The sequence below is a fragment of the Lactuca virosa genome, chromosome 5 (genome assembly GCF_052849685.1).
Source record: "Lactuca virosa cultivar CGN04683 chromosome 5, Lactuca_virosa_CGN04683_v6, whole genome shotgun sequence".
Taxonomy (NCBI): Eukaryota; Viridiplantae; Streptophyta; class Magnoliopsida; order Asterales; family Asteraceae; genus Lactuca; species Lactuca virosa.
The window spans coordinates 139,731,438-139,753,045 of NC_136430.1; the positions used below are offsets into that span (position 1 = coordinate 139,731,438).

General features: G+C 38.3%; 1 protein-coding gene across 1 annotated transcript; it reads left to right on the top strand.

The window, feature by feature from the left end:
• Positions 1 to 200: 200 nt before the first annotated feature.
• LOC145111809 (secreted RxLR effector protein 161-like) lies at positions 201 to 608 on the top strand. Its single transcript, XM_079048062.1, has one exon. It carries the CDS (start codon positions 201 to 203, stop codon positions 606 to 608), a length of 408 nt encoding a protein of 135 aa, XP_078904188.1.
• Positions 609 to 21,608: the final 21,000 nt, after the last annotated feature.

Genomic DNA, 21,608 nt, shown 5'->3' on the forward strand with positions numbered 1-21,608 from the left:
AAATATTGAAACAATTCAATATGGAGAACCCCAAGAAAAAGGATTTACCCATAAATCATACGGTAAAATTAAGTAAGGTTCAATGTACCGGTAATGATAAGGAAATAGATGCCATGAGTCGAGTCCCATATGCTTCAACTATAGGATCGGTCATGTATGTTATGACTTGTACTCGACCTGATGTGGCTTATGCTTTGAGCATGGTTAGCAGATATCACAGAAATCACAGCGAAACTCATTGGACAACAGTGAAAAATGTACTTAAGAATTTGCGAAAAGCAAAAGATATGATTCTAGTTTTTGGTGGCAAAGATGAACTTAAAGTGAATGGTTATAGTGACACCAGTTTTAAAACGGATCGGGATAATAGTTATTTGCAATCTGGTTGGGTATTTCTACTGAATGGTGGAGCAGTGACTTGGAAGAGTTCCAAGCAACAAACAATGGCTGATTCTACTTATGACTCAGACTACATCACAACAAGCGAGGCGGCAAAGGAAGCGACATGGTTAAAGAAATTCATTGGAGACCTTGGAGCTATTCCATCAATCCAAGAGCCCATGGAGATTTTATGTGACAATGAAGGTGCGGTTGCTTTGACTATATAACCAAAAAATCATAGGAGATCAAGGCACATCGAAAGAAAATACCATTATATCTGACATCAAGTTGAAGAAGGTAAACTCGTGGTGAATCGTGTATCATTAGAGGAGAATCCTGTTGAATATCTCATAAAGGGTTTAAGTAAGATCAAGTACTTCGAGCATGCTAAGAGTGTTGAGCTAAGAGATGATATTAGATTCTAGATTTTAGTAGTTAGTTTGTGACATCCCAATGATGAGGTATTTTCAATTTTAACCCTATATATGAAAGAATATTGCATTTTGACCCTTGGGATTGAGAAAGTTTGCAAGAATTGGCCATAGTAGCATTTTGGTGATTTTGGCCAAAGGTCTAGTATGCTGGGCGTACGTTGTGTATGCTGAGCATACTAGGGCGAACCTTAGTATGCTAAGTGTACACCGCGTACACATGACGTACGTAAAAAAACATCAAACCCTAATTTTTAGGGTTTGATCCATATATAAGCATCATTATTACCTCATTTCTCATTCCCTCATCAGCCTCCATCTGAGAAAATGTCCCTCTAGATAACCCTAAGTGAGACGAGTGCATCTTGAGCTTATCTTTGTGTTTTGTGGAATTCTTGAAGAAGAAGAAGGTGGTGGGAAGACCTTGGAGCTTGGAAACAACTTGGATATGAGATTATCTCCTTGTTATCAACCTCCAGGAGGTAAAAAGCTCATAACTTGATCATCTTATCTTGTAGATCTAGCAATTTCTTTATTTAGGCAAATTTTGGTCCCAACTATGATGATTCTTGAGCATGGCATGCTCCTAGCCGAATAAGTCGTACTTTCAGACCTAATGAGGGGTATTGAGTCATAAAAATGTGGTATTGATGCTTAGATTTTCCCCATGCATGCTTTATAAGGTCTTAAGGTGTTAAGAAGTTGGGATTTTGTGTATTAACCACTTAGTGGGCATGCAAAGTCATAAAGTTGGAAACTTTATGACTCTTAGTGGTATTTTGGCATTGGATTTGAATTTTAGACGTGAGAGCTTAATGAATTAAGCTCTTATTAAGGAAAAGAGATTCTAAGCGTATGCCGTGCGTACCCCAGCGTACGCCCCGCGTACGTGGTCAACCTCCTGAATCCGGTCAAAGCAGGAGTACGCCCAATGTAGCAGCTGAGTACGCCCCGCGTAATCAGCTGAGTGGACCAAGTTGAATCCTTGACTCGTTGGCTTTGACCAAGGTTGACCAAGTTTTACTTAAGGGTATTTTGGGTATTTTGAGCTAAAGTTAAGCATTGCTCTCTATCTGTTGAATAGGTGACCTGTAGATCCGCTATTCGGAGAAGTGTATTATTTAGTTATTCGACAGTCTATGAGGTAACGATGAAGAACCGTTATCCATTCCCGAGGATCGATGATTTTATTGACCAGCTTTAGGGTGCGTCTTGGTTTTCCAATATTGATCTTGTAACATCTCAAAATTCGAGACCAAAAATTTCATTTTTAGTTTAACAATTCATAAAACCCACAGTAATAAAACATCCATAATAAAATCCCATGTCAAAACCAAAGTGTCAATAATCAAAAAAAGTTATCACAAAACAATATCAGAGTGTAATCCCAAAGATCTCATATGCGGAAAACATAGTGTGATGCGCTGCGATCGAGCCGGCTCCTTTCCTTTGAAAACGAAGTACCTGAAACCAAAACTAAAAACCGTAAGCACGAAGCTTAGGGAGTTCCCCCATCATACATACCATACACATAACATACTGCCAAACAATTCCGGGGGTGCCTGACCTACCCATGTCAAGCCATTCTGGGGTGCGCGACCTACCCTGCCAAGCAATTTTGGGATGCCCGACCCACCCATGTCAAGCAATTCTGGGGTGCTCGACCTACCATGTCAAGCAATTCTAGGGTGCTCGACCTACCCTCCGGTTTTTCTCAACCGGCTACGGGGACTATTTCACCCCTACCACTACCACATAATAGCATAACATTAAACATACTGCTAGGCATGCATGGGTACTGACTACCCCTTCAGTATCTTCCAACCGGTATCCGGGGACTATTCACCCCTACTACTACTAACACATATAACAGAGAATCCTAGCACATAAATCATATCAGATAGTGGCAAACCAGATAATTATCACAAAGACAATCATCTCATACATCATCACCTACTGGTGGGCCGACATTGGTGCCTTAGACCCACCTCTATTGGAAGGTAACTCACCTCGAATGCTGAAACTCGCTGCCCGAACTCCCTAGCTGCTGCCCTGACGGCTTCCCAAACTAACAATTACCAACAAAAAAATCCAATTAGCCACTAAGTTCTAAACCTTGAACCATATTCTAAAGCTTGGGGTAAAATGACCATTTTACCCCTGGCCCAACAAGACCATAACTAAGGCCCAAAACTATATAATCCATAAAAACTCATCAATGGCCCAATTTTCCAAATTGGGCCCAAACCCTTACATGGGCCTTTCCCTAAAGCCCATTTACTTCTCTGAACCAATGATTTTTCCGATGGCCCAAAGGTCCAAGCCCATTGGGCCCAATCAAGGCCTAACTGTTGGATTAGTGTCTAAGTCCATAACTATTTTGGTATGTACTTGACCCGATTATAAGCATGGTCCTTTTGGGTTGCCTTCACCATAGCAACTTGTAGGATGAATTATGGAGAGATAGAATTAATTATGATTTATTAATATATTATGAGAATAATATATTAAAGGAGAAATCATATTGTTTACTTAATATTGGTCAAGAATTAATTGAGAATTAATTTTGTGGTCAAAAGAGATTAATTAAACTTAGGGGATTGGAATTGTAATTATAAGATAATTGTATTTGGGCTATGGATCACCTTGGAATATAGGTTGGACGAATTCTATGGGAAGCCCATAAGGAATTCGTCCAAGGGATGTTCTAAAAGGAGTCCATGGGTTTCTTAGGGCTTAAGCAGTCAGATTAGGGTTTCCTAGTTGAAAACCCTAATGGCCTAACTATATAAGGACCCCCTAAGGCCCCAAAAACGTGGTAAAAATGAATTCCTTAGGGTTTTTGGACGTTTTTGTGCCTCTCCTTCTCCTCCTTCTTCATCCTTATTGCTTATGGTGTTTGTGACTCCATTAGAGGTGCAACACTTGAGGCACTAAGCTTTCTGAAGCCAATTACAAGAAGGAATAGATTGTTATTGCTACATAACAATCAAAGGTAATATCTAAATCCTAATTTCGATTATAGTATATTAGATCTAGGGTTTATGAGCTTTGGATAACTTGCATGTACAATTAGATAAACCTAGATCCAATGTTTTAGGGTTTTGCATGTGCACCATAGGAATGATGTAGTGCTCATAACCCATCAGTGATATCAGAGCCTAGGATGGTTTTCTAATGTATTTGATGCAAAAGTTATGTTTTCAAAGCAAAAATTTTTTTTCGTTATTTTTGCTTCCGCCTGATCACCACGAGGTGGTGTCGGGGCAGATGGCAGAAAACTCGAGATTTTGACCTATTTTGAGCTTGGATAATTACCAAAATTGTTTTTGATTGATAAAATCCGAATTTTATTAATTTGTTATGATTATCCTTGTCAAAATTAGAGATAATTGTCATTTAATTAGATAATTATTGCCTTATTTGATAAACACTAATTATTTGAATTATTTGTTTTGAATTATCTAGTAAGAAATTGAACTATGTTAAATTTAGATAATTACCAATTATTTGATTAATTTTAATTATTTGTAATTTGATCTAGATAGTTTTGAAAAGTTTCAAAACTTGCCCTCAAGTTTTGGAATTTAAATTTTTGATTAAAAGTTTAATTTTGAAATATTTAAATTCTAAACCCTAATGTTTTGAAATGTTTCAAAACTTGCCCTCAAGTTTTGGAATTTAAATTTTTTGATTAAAAGTTTAATTTTTGAAATGTTAAATTCTAAAACCCTAGTTTTGAAAAGTTCAAATTACACCCTTATGGTTTTATTAAGTTAATTAAAAGTATAATTAAAAGAGAGTTAATAAATCCATAATGATATGGTTTATATTTAATTAAATTAAAAGTGTAATTTATAAAATTACACCACCTAGTATTTTAAAAGTGTAAAATACACCCTTATACTATATATAACATTAAAAGTCTAATATTATATATGTATAACTTAAACTGCTAGTCTTACCGTTAGTAGGCCTCATTTACGAAGCCGATCTATAAGGGGGGTATAAGGTTATGGCCTATAAAATGGTCGTTTACTGGGTGTCCACTCTCACCCACCGCTTCCTTGATTGGTGGAGGGTCGTTAGCCGAACGGGTAGGATCGGGCAAACCCTCTCCTCATTAAAAGTATAACGAATGTTAAAGTAACTAAATGTTTTACAAAAAAAATTCCCAATCTTAGTTACTTTAGGCAAAAGTGAATTTGATGCAATTCCATGAAATTACACTTTGTACCCTTGCTAAGACGTTAGTGGAGCGTGTGTGGTTAACCGACACACTAAATGGGTTCTAAGCAAAGGTAGCGAAGGGTGACTCGATGTTTTTCATAGTTCGGTGGAGCGTGTGTGGTTAACCGGCACATCAAATAGATGACTGTAACATTGGGGGCACCATGTAAGTTTGCATGGTTATTCACACCCTGTTTTGTGATCCTCGGCATCCCAGTCACAAATCGAGGGGCATATCGAGATTTAAACATGCCATTGAAAAGTTCAATGAATCTCAAAAGATCTAGGAGTTTTCAATACACTTAAAACTTAATCTCTTTTTCATTTTTCATGGTGAAAAATTAGTGAATCGTCATTCACTTACCTTCAAATGTTCTGTAATTTGGGTTACGACATCCCTCTCCCAAGTTGTAGAGTATTGTGTTGGGTCCTAGCCTTAATATCTCATTTGGGTGTTTTATTAAGGACTCAATCAATCAATCATCTAACTTGAATTTTTCTCCCGTTTTGTAGATGTCAAAGTATGACAACTATGGTCTTCACAAATCCCTTGGAACAAGCTTTCCACATGAAGATGATATTCCACGATTCGATCGAGGAACAAGAAATCATGCTTCACTTCCTCCACCTCCTCCTATTGTTCTCCCTAACCCACAAGTTCAAAGGCTTGAAAATTTCAAGCTCACTCAAGCCCTTTTGGCAAGTAAACATGAAGAAGGAAAGTCAGTGTGTGCACACATCTTAGAGATGAAGTCACACATTGATAGGTTAAGAATGTTGGGAGTCGTTGTCTGTGAGAAGCTGGCTGTTGACTGGGTTCTTCAATCGCTTCCTAACTCATATAGTGAATTCGTAAGAGAGTACTATATGATAGACCACGACGTGACCCTCATCAATCTCACCTATTTTCTTGTTACTACTGAATCAACAATGATTTGGCGCACTGGAGAAGCAAAGTTGATTGGTGGATCTACCTTCCAAACCTCCATGGACATAGGCAATGGCAACGAAAGGCATGCCATGGTTGAAAAGTTTGATCATAAGAAAAAAGCGAAGTTTGAAGTAGTTCCGTGTGCTATTCCAAAAGAGTTAATTTGCTTTTATTGCCAAGAGAATGGGCATTGGAGACGAAGCTGTCCTGTCTACCTGAGAGATCTAAGAGATGGGAGAGTCAAGACATATGGCTCTACTTCAGGTAAAATCCATTAACTAACTCTATAAGTTCCTATTTTTTTATTCTTGATACATTATGTGATAAGATTACATTTTTGATGTTTTGTAGAATCGAAAAAAAGAAAGGAAGCTTAAAGGAAGAAGCGTGCTGAATCTGACCGTGAAGAAATGGATTTCGATTGTATGGATTCAAAGATCAGATTTTTTGAGTTGCTACTTTAGAGTTAGGATAGCTTGGTAAGAAATGAAATAGCATAGTTTTTCATTTGAGTTGCGTTGTAAGGACAAATTTTTCCGCAATAAAATAAATTTTGATTTTGTCTTATTTATTTATCCTTGCAATAACATGTATGAAAAATTGATGTTTATGTATTTCTATTATTAGCAATGTTAAAATGGATGTGATTCTTAGTCATGCTATTTATGGTAGTGTCATAATTTTCTAAGTAAGGAAAGATTCCCATCGCCCAAGTTTCAATTGGTAGAAACTTGGAATCGTACAACTTGTATTATGTGATGTATGGAAATCTTGTTACTTAAGTAATTAAGACTAATTCCTTGTTCACATAAGTATGTGAGTCAAGTGAAGAACTAAAGGAACTAGTACACAATGTTGTGCACTGGTCAAGTCCACCATAAATAATAATAACATTATTCGTCATGATTTACTAAAAGTCTAGTAAATGTGGTTATATTAAGTGTAATTCTGAATCATTGAAGGGTTTCAATGAATGGCAGAACGAATAAGTAGAATCAATGAAGGCAGAAAGATAAAAAGTTTCTCCAATCTAAGAAGAAGGGAGAGTACTTTTGTATCGTGTTTTATGATCGTCTTAATGATTAAGAACCATATTGCAATTCATCCTCTAAGGACACCTTAGTGCACTAGTTTGGATAATAAGAGGAATCGAGAATTGTTGTAGTGGTTAAGTCAATAAGATGAATCGTAATTCGTTCCAAAATCAAGTCTTAGAGTCATACTCCAAGATTATGACTTGAGTGACATAATCTTAAGTAGGAATGTTCTTACACTCGCGCATTTTGGTAAGTGATGATGTCTTGAATAAGACAAAGACCAACTAGTACCAAATTGCATGTAGGTTTTGTCTTGATATAGACACACACTAACTCTTAGATATTTGTTTTGTCAAGAAATGTTTCTTGATAAGAGAATCTAATATGTCAAGAGGTCAGTGGGAGTCTAAAGATCTTGAAAAGTTTCAAGAACAAATCAAGAAGTAAATCTATTAAACACTAGCACACGACTTGAGGTTTGTAACCTATCGTGTTGACAAAATTTTATTTCTATGCCATTCCAGTAAAGTTACTTATGCATATGAGTTCTACGAGTTCTCAATTGACTACATAAGGGCAAACACCTTGTTCAATGAAAGTACATTGACTAGCATAGGTGAGTTACTAAATAACTTGGAAGTAATGGTGGGACCCTTGATAGCAAGAAATTAAGAATGAACAAGTTCTGTCCATAAGAGTTTGGATTTGTCACATACATTATCTTATGATTATGGTTATGACAAATTTGCATGGATAGGAACACATGCACCATAAAATCTAAGTGTCATAAGGTTTCTCTCCTTCATGAAAATGATTGTGAGGAAACGCTTTCACTAAGAGAGATTTTAAGGAGATAGCGATTATGTAAATTGCATTCTCAAATTCGATTATGATTGCGGCATCCCTCTTCATAGTTCAAATTGTGAGATTTGGCAATTGGTCTGAACATTTGGGACTTAGTAATATAAGTTCTGAATTAGTTTAGACACACATGTGAGCTGTCTGAGGAAAGGTGTATGAGTTTGAGAAGCTTAGATAAAGGCTTATCGAAGCACATCGTATTGGAAATATGAACTTTGGAAGTCAATAAGTATTGTCTTCTAAAAGTCCAACTGTTTTCTGAATACGTGTCAAAGCTAGTGGGAGTATAAATGTTATGATGGAATGGATATAATCATCATGTTAGTGGGAGCATGATTATTATTGCATGTTGGCAATATTAATTATAGAGAAACAAAAGTTTCACTTTGCAAAGTTGCAGGGGTTGAAAAGTTGTTTTTGCTATAATTAAGGGAGAGGATGTTATACTTCGTTTCCAATCTAAAAGCTTAGATCGAGAAATTTTAATTAAATTTAGTCAAAGTAATATTTATTAATTGCATTCTCAAAGTTCGATTATGATTACGGCATCCCACTTCATAGTTCGAATTTTGAGAACACGACAAATATAAATATTATGGCAATATTATGGCAAGAAACTGGTAAAGTATCACGTTTTCACTGCGAATTGTATCCCATATGCTTCGGGTATAGGATCGATTGCATATGCTGTAATATTCGACCGTTCTAAAATTTTCCAGATGCCTAGGGCATTTAGAGGGAAAAAGGGAATAGAACCGGATTTGACTAAAATAATTAAACAACTATTAAGGACAATCTAAGGTTCGCCAAGGATTGGTTGCTTGTGAAGTATAGTCATAGATGGACCATATTGACATTATGAATAGATAAGATTCTATTTAATGAGTTGTCATATGGCAAATATGGAAATGTTTCCTTATTGGGAGTTGGACGTTGAGAATCTATGTCTAGATTAGAAACTTTTATGCAAGAAGGATGTTCAAAGGAATGTACTTTGAATGTGAGACTTCATGACTATGGAATTGTCTTGTAACAATCTCCAATAGAGCACTTTGTAATTTCATTGGCAAAGTCTTGGTGACTTTGGCGCTGTGATATTACGAAAGGACAGTTGCATAAAATGTTAGAATCTAACATACTCTAATAGTGACAAGAATTTTGTGTTCTTACACTAACGATAAGGGTTAGGAACTGTGAAATGAGCATCATTGAAAATGTGTTCATTTGATCTTTTTCACAAAGTAAAGACCATAGGAAAACATAGTGTGCATGCTAAGAGCATGGGACAATTATTGTTATAATTCAAGTAAGAAGTTGATTACCCGAAACAACAAATAATGAGTAATCAATATGGTGATTAAATAAAAGTGTTTTATTTATACTCAAAGGTTTGAGGCCATATAGGATTAGTATTATTCTTATGTTTCACTTTGCATGTTTTGACTTCCCGAATAATAAGATTATTCAAACCCTCCACAGTCGCTCATACTTTGGAAGTAGGTATGAAAGAAGACTGTCATGAATCCGTCTGTAGAGTGTCTAAAGTGTTTAGACATAGCACAAGTTTGCTGCAGAGTTCATGAGTGCTGCTATAAGATTAGAGTATTGGATTAAACCCACGCTCACTTGGATCGCTTCATGGATTTTATCATGAGTGATTGGTGAGACGGTAATATCTTATATTCTTGAAACCGAGATGTGTGAGTTGTATCTTGCGAGTCGGTTACACATTGATAATATGTAAATGCACCAGTAACTTGGTGTTATAATACGTATTGTTGTGTGTGATTCGGTGAGTGAGTACAAGTGAGCATTGAGTCAAAGTTTATCCGTTCCTTTTACCCAAAGTGGGATAAAAGCGATATCTGTGGGCCCCTCGATGATTTAGTGATGTCACCCTAAGCGCTTGGCCAAGCCGGGACTGAGTTGATGTGTTCAATTATAGTCTGTTGTCAGTCGTCATAAATCTGAAATCGGGAAACAACATATAGACAGAGAGAATGATTTAAATCCATGTCTCAGTCTATACGATATCTAGAATGGAGGAATATATGATCCCTTATCTAAAGGACACGCTTCTGATAAGATCAGAGTTGACATCGGCTTTTGAAAGCTACGATTGCTGACTAGGTTCTGAAGTCATGCAAAATAGTTATTAGACTTATCCAAGTGGGAGACTGTTGGATTAGTGTCTAAGTCCATAACTATTTTGGTATGTACTTGACCCGATTATGAGCATGGTCCTTTTGGGTTGCCTTCACCATAGCAACTTGTAGGATGAATTATGGAGAGATAGGATTAATTATGATTTATTAATATATTATGAGAATAATATATTAAAGGAGAAATCATATTGTTTAATTAATATTGGTCAAGAATTAATTGAGAATTAATTTTGTGGTCAAAAGAGATTAATTAAACTTAGGGGATTGGAATTGTAATTATAAGATAATTGTATTTGGGCTATGGATCACCTTGGAATATAATTTGGACGAATTCTATGGGAAGCCCATAAGGAATTCGTCCAAGGGATGTTCTAAAAGGAGTCCATGGGTTGCTTAGGGCTTAAGCAGTTAGATTAGGGTTTCCTAGTTGAAAACCCTAATGGCCTAACTATATAAGGACCCCCTATGTCACACCCCGGCCGTCGGCGGAAACACCGGGCAGTGTAACGTCATTTCTCGTATCATAGTTATCAACTTCCTGAAAACACATGCAATTTAAAATACGTCAACATAAAGTTGGTGAGTCCACAGGTTTTGACTCCATATAAAAATAATACATTTTCCAAGCTCAAAAGTATAGTTTTGAAAGTATCATTTTGACTCTCCAACGTTTAGTATATATATCCTAGGTATAAAAGTTTACTTACCAAATAAGTAGTTTACCTATAAGTCTCATATACTATGAATATAAGTGTTTGTAATTCCATACAAACGAAAGTTGCTACGTATAAATCTTATTTCAATTCTATACGAGTAAAACCACTACGTATGAATCTATTTCAATTCTATACGAGTAAAACCGCTACGTATAAATCTATTTCAATTATATACAAGTAAAACCGCTACGTATAAATCTATTTCAATTCTATACGAGTAAAACTGCTACGTATAAATCTATTTCAATTCTATACGAGTAAAACCGCTACGTATAAATCTATTTCAATTCTATACGAGTATGTGTGTTAGGTATAATTATCTACTTAATATACAAGTAGTATACCTACAAGTTCCTTGTACCTAGAGTATAAGTGTTTGGGAAACTTATACTTAACATTAATACTTGTATAACGACAAAGTATAATGCTTCTAACAATTTGCTACCATGAGTTTGTAACCGCGACTATATGACTAGTTTCAAACCTCTGCTTGATGCTACAAGTTTCGCATCTTGAGATAATGCTCATCAACGTTGGAACAATAAACAAACAAAAGGACAGTTCGTCACTCGCACACTGTTGTGTTGTAGCTAGCAACCATGAGTGGGGTTGTCAACCCGTATCTTATTCATACATGACTTCCTCGCTCACACGGGATTAACGGTTACAGGTCAGAGGATTTTCCCTAAGATTTCCAATCTTAGTTGATGAATACAATAGCTCATGTAGACTTGTCGAGTTCCGTTAGTTCTAGTAGTAAAATCATATTCGTGTCTAAAACCCTAAGTTATTAGACTATGATTTTAACATTACTCCTAATATTTATAATACTTAGGCAATACAACAGCTATAATTAGAATTAAAACCAGGTTTTATCTTGACATAAAACCAATAACAACAACATATAACATACCTGGTTTTATCTTGACATAAAACCAACAATAACAACATATTTATCAATTAACATATAGAACTTCCGAGTATAACTCTGGAACTATATCGCACACATAATATATATAGAATCCTAAGTATAACTCAAGATCTGCATTAGTATACTACTATAACAATAACATGCTAACAACTTTACGATAGTTGTATAATTTCAGATACGAAGTAACTATATCCCGGTTATTATAACTATCTACATTCATACTAATATACTATGATATAGACATAATAATAACGTATATATAATATTTAGCATGCGTTTTCCCCCGAAATATTAGAAAGTGGGGCCGTAAAACTCACCCTAGTAGCATGATCTATAGAATCTAAATGGACAGAAGCTCATAATAGTCAGGCTCGGGAAGGGAAACGGCCTTCGGAAACGAGAGAGAATGAAAGGAAAAGGTGTAAGGAATGAATGAGCTTTGATCGCTATTTATAGGCTGTTCTGGGCCATTCCACGTCGTGGAATACATATGGCCACGTCGTGGACTTCCATGAGTCACCCCGTAGCTTTAACATGTGTTTTCTAGCCCCGATTAGTGTCCCTGACACGTTTCACGTCGTGAAATTAATGTCCACGTCGTGAACCATGGCGGCTAGGGTTTCTGCCACGTGTCATGTCCTTAGACAGCTGCATCTTCGGAAGGTCATAACTTTTGCATACAAACTCCGTTTTTGACGTTCTTTATATACACGTGTAGCTAATTCCGAGTACTACAACTTTCTTTTAGACTCCAATAGCTAATTCTAAGTCTATTTTAAATTCCTCTTATTATAGAGATTTTATAGTGTTCGGTTTATCATAACTTCTTCACGCGAAGTCAGATTTAGACGTTCTCTATATTTTTGGAATCGTATGGACGTATACTTTGAGTTGTATCATAAATTATGTTTGAAAGTTCATACTTTAACATGAATTACATAGTAAGTTTATCACATTACTAGTTTAACAAAATCACATTACGTGATTGGCATAATCACATGTGATTGTTATTGACCTAATATTGACGGGTGTTACACCCTAAGGCCCCAAAAACGTGGTAAAAATGAATTCCTTAGGGTTTTTAGACGTTTTTGTGCCTCTCCTTCTCCTCCTTCTTCATCCTTATTGCTTATGGTGTTTGTGACTCCATTAGAGGTGCAACACTTGAGGCACTATGCTTTCTGAAGCCAACTACAAGAAGGAATAGATTGTTATTGCTACATAACAATCAAAGGTAATATCTAAACCCTAATTTCGATTATAGTATATTAGATGTAGGGTTTATGAGCTTTGGATAACTTGCATGTACAATTAGATAAACCTAGATCCAAAGTTTTAGGGTTTTGCATGTGCACCATAGGAATGATGTAGTGCTCTTAACCCATCACTAACTACATTGGGCCCACTAAGGCCCATTAGGGCAAACCCAGGAAGGCAAGCCCAACTAGAATTCCATTACTCTAAAGTCCTTAGTCCATTATGAGCCCAAACCAAAAGACAAGTCCAATACCAAGCTAGTCCACAATCAAAGAGTCCAAAACGTGCACAGGGGCTGTTCATGTCGTGAGCTCTTCATGCTCACATCGTGAGGTCGTGGTTTCAATCCAGAACTTCCCCGAATACGTGCTCACGCCGTGAGTCCAGATCTTACCAAAAATGAGCATTAATCTCCTAATCCATTAAGCCTTAATATCGGACAGTCTAGAGGGTCTTCCTTGACCCCAAGGACCATAAAAATCAAAACTTTTCAGTCACATATGTCCAGTATATGACTTAAACACCAACTTGGTCAAAATGACGGAAAAAGGGCCAAGAATCAAACTTGGAGTCCAAAACCATGACCAAAGTCCAGATTTAAAACATATAAGACTTAAGATGCCATAATTATCCATAAAGTTGCCAACTGTATGGACTCCATGCATGCTAACCAACATTACAAGCCATAAAGTGCATGGAAACTTAGATCTAGCAAGTAAGGAAAAGAAAGGCATGAACTTGAGGACTTACAAAGGTCCAAAAGCTCCTAAACTAGATGATGATGAAACCCAGAAGCTAACCAATGCACCACCAATGATCTTCTTCTCCTGAATGAGCTTCAAAGCCTCCAAAATTTCTTGAATAACACCAAAATGACCAAGAACTTAAATGGGGGCTGAGATTAGGGTTTCCAGAGGTCTTGGGAGTGAAAGAGGTTGAGGAGGAGCAACCCTAATCATCTCATACCTTTAAATACCCGAAAATTAGGGTTTTAGTGCATCAGACGCTCCTCACGTTGTGAGCCCTTCATGATCACGTCGTGATCCTTAAATGAACTTGGTCAACAAGTCAACGTTCACTCACCCGAACTACTCCAACTTCAAACGACCATAACTTCTTCGTTTCAACTCCGTTTTTGACGTTCTTTATATCCACGGAAAGGTGGAGAGAAGCTCTACACATCTATCAACTCATCCTAACCTCAAAACCTTCTGAAAAAAAAAAATCCAAAATTCATAAAGAGCTCGAACTGCCACTATACCGATATGCCCCTTGGCTCCAATGCACAACCCAAACTCCCGGATTACCTCCAATACATTATTTGTACCCAAATGGGTCTAGATCTCTCTTTTGCAAAGACCCTAAGCCTTATGATAACCTATCTTCAGGCCACAGTTCCGAATTAGGAAAGTGATTCGGAACATGGCGTTACAATTCTCCCCCACTTAAATTAGATTTCGTCGTCGAAATCACTCCTTACTAATACCCATATCCTAAACTACTGATCCGAGGAACGCAACCGATGATCCTGCGCATAAGACAACCTTCCCGAGATAACCGAAATCCAAACCGAAATTCCATCCTGAAGAAACAAACCTCATGCTTCCACGAAACCGCTTCTACCTTCCGAGACCTGAAATATACAATAACCTGAATTCCCGACAACTCGCTTGTGACGAACAACTCCTTATCAGGCTCTCACTGATGGCAACCCAGTCATAACCCTTCCAACTCTATTCATTCAATGAATCCTTAGAATAATTCTTCAAACATGGTGAAGATCGAATCCTCGCTCTCTCAACTAAAATCAAGCCCACTTGCATTCAGTCCCTGATCACAATACTATCTCGAACGGAGCAAAGTCGCTGACCACATACCACTGCAGAACACTTATACTCGACAGAAGGCTCAGATAATCCTTCGAGTAGAAGGTTCATCCCTGCAACGGTTAGACTCATACGAGATCTGCGCAACAGGGTCAAATCAATTACTCTGAGATTATTTAATCCAACTGTAAGCGACTTAGCACCTTCGATCAACAAACTACTCCACACATCAGAATCCTCACATCACTACTTCTGCCTGAACACTATGATGCCTCTTGTCCACTGTCCAAATGAACCGAGACCTCCCTGGTCTCAATTCATTCGCCAATCATCTGAAATACCGGGTTCCTACCTGGTTACTAAGCCAAAGGCTCCCATACAGTCGCCCCTTGCGACTTCCGAATGGAATCCCCACCTGTCTATAGTTGCCACTAGCTATCTTGCCACTGTGGCTCTAACGACCTTCTGATCTAGCTGATCGGCTCCATATGTCAAGTCCTGATGTCACCCAATCCAAGGCTAAGGGTGATTGCTACATGACTAAGGATAACATTTTATCACAAATGACCTTATGCGGTCCATTGTTTCCCTTTTTCCCATGACTTCTATGGTGATCCCGCGGGCTTCCACGGGCTCAATCATATCTAATTCATCTAGGTAATTCCGTAACCCAATCCGTGGATTTGCCTCGTCCTCACTGCTGCACCAGAACTGATGGGTGCTACGGTCCATCCCGTGATCTATCATCATTCCCATACTATCTACTAACCTAGTGAAAGCTACGGCTACCCCCGTAGGCTTACAACACTCTAACACTATCCAACAACTTTATGAATACTATGGCTACCCCCGCATACTAACAACACTTCTAACACTTTCTGACAACCTTGTGAATTCTACGGCTACACCCGCAGACTTACAACACTTCTATCACTATCTGAAAACCTTGTGAATGCTACAACTACACTCGCATATTTACAACACTTCTAACACTTTCTGACAACCTTGTGAATGCTACGGCTACACTCGCAGACTTACAACACTTCTATCACTATCTGAAAACCTTGTGAATGCTACGGCTACACCCGAAGACTTACAACACTTCTATCACTATCTGACAACCTTGTAAATGCTACGACTACTGTCACACCCCCAAACCAGAACGGCGGAAACGTTCGGGGGCGGAGGACGTCATGTTACAGTATCACAACAATGCATAATAGTAAACAAGAAACAACATCATCCATTGCATTAATAGTATAATTTTAATACAAGTGTGTTATGAAGTTTATAAGACACCAAAAATGAATAATTGAAATAAAGACGAGTCTTGAACGCTCCGTCTTCTCAAAAACCTGGTCATCGGTACCTGTCTACTGGTGACCTGAGAATACAAGTTATTTTGAAAGCGTAGATCAACATTAAAGCTGGTGAGTTCATAAGTATTTTAGTGTCATTGTTTTTATAAGTTTGAAGAATGTGCTTGTAAATGTTTGATGTAAAAGTTTGTAAGTATTTGATGTAAATGTTTGTAAACTTCCTAGAAAATCCTATATTTTCTACTAAAGCAGTCTTCTACCAAGACCCAAATGTTCTCTATGTTTGTTCTTTTGTAAAAGTGAGTATTTTCCCAAAGTATGACTATCATTACCAAAATATAGTTTTCATTACCGTTTATGTGAGAAGATCACAATGTGAATGAAATGGGAAAAATAAAGATGTACTGTAGTTTTATCTAAGTAACTACCAATGTACTAACTACCTTAAACTTGTTAGTTTAATTAAGGTAAAATGTGATAAGATTGTAACCATACTTGATCGACTAGTATAACACGACGTTCGAGACGTCGAAATGATATGACATTCGTTACCCGTAGACCTGCATGTCCCACTGTAGCTAGCAGCAAGGTGTAGGAGGTTCAGTGCCGTATAGATCTATACACAAATTCACGCTCTCCATCCAGGAGACTCTGGGTACAAAACGTGACGCAGCAGTATATTGCCGAGCCATGAAGTAGTATCTCACATTAATGTTATAGTATTCTTGTATTTGTATAGTATGTTCTAGTGTAGTGTATGTTCTCTCTGTTTAGTATGTAGTATGTTCTCTAGTGTATAGTGTGTAGTATGTATTGTTTCTCGTTATAGTATGCTCTATCTGTTTCTCTTTATAGTGAGTATTGTCTCTCGTTATAGTATGTACTGACTCTTGTATGTTTCATTGTTCTAGTAATGGTAAGTAGTGACCTCCTAAACTATACCTATTATAGTTTACTAACAATGTTGTTTGTATGAATGAACATGGTTGTACACCTTTGCTACCCAAAGGTATTGAACTAATAGAAGAACTTTTATATCTATGTACATACACATAATATATAACTAAGGTTCAAATGACCTTCGGATAAATAACCGATACCCTAAGTCCACAACCAAACAAGGAACATGAAATAAGGTGAGTTATCAGTCCTAAGTCCTTTCAATCCTACTTATATAACTATATCTATATAGACATGATTTTGACAAAGTATAAGTTTTAAAGAGTTTAATAGAAAGAATTTAACATGTAAAAGAGTTTATAAAACGATTTGAAGCACTTTGTTTGATAACACAGTTTGAAATGTAAGAAATCCACTTGTTTGATAGTTATTAATCACATGTGATTGATATAATAACTATAATAGTTCTACTTGTATTCCCCCCTCATAAAAGCATTTAAAATCATTTAAAAGATAAGTTAAGGGGTATGAAATCACCTGTAGTGAGTGATACGAATGTAAGATCGATTGTAGGAGGCTAAATGTCAAGTGAAGACTCGAGCACAACGGATCCTAATAAGCATATAAGGACATATATATGTATATAATTAGTGTTTATACAACTAATCATGTAAGGAAAACACCCTAGGACTTAGGAAACAGTTAGATTGAAGTGTTAGAAGTACAAAGGGTTGCATCTTAGGGGTTTACGGCCACACTAGTGTGTTTACGGCCAAGGTGTTCACGGCCCTTGTGTTTACAGCCATAGGGTTTACGGCCCTATGTGTTTACGGCCTTAGGGTTTACGGCCCTATGAGTTTACGACCGTAAAATCATGAATTCTTGTGCCAAAGAGGTGATTTAAGGTCTTACAAGAATCAAGAAAGTGTTCTAGACCCATTCCTAGCCTTAAGAAGAGTTTAAGGCAAATGTAGTAGCCTTAACAAGGGTTTACGGCCAAGGGAGATGCTCCTGGCCATAAACTCTCTTTGTTCTTGGGATTTGGTTGATTTTAAGGATGAAAATCAAGGGCTTCTACTAGATAACAAGTATAGGGAAGAGATACTTACGATATGGAAGCAAAAAGAGTTGATTTCGGCCCAAGAACTAGTGTGTGTTCTTGGTGTTCTTGAAGATTTAACCCAAAAGATGAAGTTAATGGATTAAAATAAAGGGTGATACTAGTTAATAAGATGTATCAACTAATCAAAGGATGAAACACTTACATTTTTGAAGATAAAAATGAAGATCCTTATGATACTTGAGAGAGAATTCAAGTTCTTGAGGTTGAAATGGTGAATAATGAGGAATAAGGAAGGAATATCATGTTTATGGCATGAGTTTACGGCCACCTTGAGTTTATGGCCGTAAACTCATGGTGATGTGGCCGTAAACTCCACATGATGAAGTTTAAGGCTTGGCTAGTGTATAATGGACTCAAGCAGATACTTCCTAACACCCGATGCTTGGATGTACTAGGCTTAGAACACTCAAACGGACTCTAAACAGTGCTAAAAGATAGCAGAAACAAGTATGACTTTGATTGAGTTGAGATGTTGTACAAGATAGAAATTTCGGGTTGTCACATCATCCCCCCGTTAGAAAGAATTTCGTCCCGAAATTAGAGTTTAAGAAATTACAAATAATTAAGCGAAAAGATGAGGATATTTCAGTTTCATTTGATCCTCGCGCTCCCAAGTGAATTCAGGTCCTCGCTTGGCATTCCAGCGAACCTTCACTATCGGGATACGGCTTTGGTTCGTTTGCTTGACCTCTCGGTCCATGATCTCTATAGCTTCTTCCACGAAGTTGAGGCTCTCGTTGATCTCGATCTCGTCGAGTGGGATTACAAGAGTCTCGTCGGACAGACACTTTTTCAAGTTCGAGACGTGGAATGTAGAATGTACGTTACTAAGTTCGCGAGGTAGTTTGAGTTTGTAAGCTACAGGGCCGATTCTAGTGATAATCTCGAAAGGCCCTACGTATCTTGGATTTAGCTTTCCACGCTTTACGAAGTGTATCAAGCCCTTACAGGGTGAGACCTTCAATAGAACACGGTCGCCCACCTGGAATTCCAACGATTTCCTTCTCTTGTCTGCGTAGCTTTTCTGTCGGTCTCTAGAGGCTTTCAATCGTTCATGAATCTGAACGATCTTCTCTGTCGTTTCCCGAATGATTTCCGGACCCGTGAGAGTGATGTCAGGAACTCGTCCTTTAGCTAACTGAGTGTCGCCCACCTCAGCACAACACAAAGGGGATCTGCACTTACGGCCATAGAGGGCTTCAAATGGAGCAGCCTTTATGCTCGTGTGATAACTATTGTTGTAGGAAAAATCGACAAGGGGTAAATGAGTATCCCATGCCTTCCCAAAGTCTATCACGCATGCTCGCAACATATCTTCTAAAGTTTGAATATTCCTCTCACTTTGTCCGTCGGTTTGTGGATGGTAGGCTGTACTCATATCCAACCTAGTTCCTAGGGAACCTTGTAGCGACAGCCAGAACCTCGAAGTGAATCTACTATCTATATCAGAGATAATGGATATGGGAACACCATGCAGCCGTACGATTTCCCTAATATATGTTATTGTTAGTTTCTCCATCTTGTCAGTCTCTTTGATAGGCAGGAAGTGTGAGGACTTTGTTAACCTGTCTACAATCACCCAAATGGTATCGAGACCACCCGTTGTCTTGGGCAACTTGGTTATGAAGTCCATCGTGATCCGCTCCCACTTCCATTCAGGTATCTCCGGTTGCTGAAGTAAACTTGATGGTTTCTGGTATTCGACCTTAACCTTGGCGCAAGTAAGGCATTTACTCACGAATGTAGCAATCTCTGCTTTCATGTTAGGCCACCAGTATAACTTTTTAAGATCTAGATACATCTTATCTGAACCTGGGTGGACGGAATATCGAGTGTTGTGAGCTTCTGTCATGACCAAGTCTCTGAAACCACCATGTTTCAGTGTCCATATCCGATCCATGAGATATAAGGCTCCGCCACCCTTGACCACCAAGTTCTTATCCATCCCTCTCAGGGATTCACCTGCCACATTTTCAGGTTTCAAAGCTTCAAGTTGAGCCTCCTTAATTTGTGTGGACAAGTGTGAATGGATAGTCATAGTCAATGATTTGACTCTACGACCAGAGTATTCTTTCCGACTCAGGGCATCAGCTACTACGTTGGCTTTACCGGGATGATAATGAATTTTGCATTCGTAATCGCTGAGTAGCTCGACCCATCGTCGTTGTCTCATGTTGAGCTCCTTCTGGTCGAATATGTGTTGTAGGCTTTTATGGTCTGTAAAGATAGTGCTTTTCGTACCATACAAGTAGTGTCTCCAGATCTTCAGAGCAAACACTACTGCTCCTAACTCAAGATCATGTGTGGTGTAGTTGACCTCGTGCGTCTTCAGCTGTCTTGAGGCATAGGCGATGACCTTACCTCGTTGCATCAGAACACAGCCGAGCCCCTGGTTGGATGCATCGCAATAGACCACGAAGTATTCTATCCCTTCGGGGAGGGACAGTATCGGTGTGGTGCATAAGGCTCGCTTTAGCGTTTGGAACGCTTTCTCTTGTTTCTCTTCCCAGTCAAAGGCCACGCCCTTCTGGGTCAATGTTGTAAGAGGTTTCGCAATCCGGAGAAGTTCTGAATGAACGTGCGATAGTAGCCAGCGAGGCCTAGAAATTGACGAATTTCTGTAGGCGTCTTAGGTGCTGACCAGTTCTCAATGGCTTTTATTTTGGAAGGGTCCACGTGTATTCCCTCTTCGCTAACCACGTGCCCTAAGAATTCGACTCTTCGGATCCAAAATTCGCATTTCGAGAACTTCGCATAAAGCTTCTCTGATCGCAGCGTTTCTAAGACCTGACGCAGATGTTGACTATGCTCTTCCTTACTACAAGAGTAGATAAGTATGTCATCGATGAAGACAATGATGAACTGATCCAAGTAAGGATGACACACCCTATTCATTAAGTCCATGAATACTGCAGGCGCATTGGTCAATCCGAACGGCATTACTACAAACTCGTAGTGTCCATAACGAGATCGGAAGGCTGTCTTCGGAACATCCTCCCCTAGCACTCGTAATTGGTGATGCCCGGACCTCAAGTCTATCTTTGAAAAGAAGTTCGCCCCTTGAAGTTGGTCGAACAAATCGTCTATGCGAGGCAGAGGGTAATGATTTTTGACGGTTAGTTTGTTAAGTTCTCTATAGTCGATGCACATATGGAATGATCCGTCTTTCTTCTTGAAGAACAAGACCGGTGCTCCCCAGGGTGAGAAGCTTGGCCTAATAAAGCCCTTGCTGAGCAGTTCGTTAAGTTGACTAGATAGTTCCCGCATCTCGGCTGGGGCTAGACGATAGGGAGATTTGGTTACTGGGGTAGCCCCTGGAACTAAGTCGATTCTGAACTCGACTTGACGTTGCGGAGGTAATCCTGGGAGTTCTTCTGGAAAGATGTTGGGAAAATCGCGTACTACTGGAATGTTATTTATGTCTTTTGACTCTTGGCTCACATCGACAACATGAGCACGGAACGCGCGACATTCCTTTCGTCAAAATTTCTGGGCTCGAA

Bases quoted from the DNA above. Each gene is read 5' to 3' on its own strand.
- LOC145111809 (XM_079048062.1), top strand. From the start codon at position 201: ATGGTTAGCAGATATCACAGAAATCACAGCGAAACTCATTGGACAACA.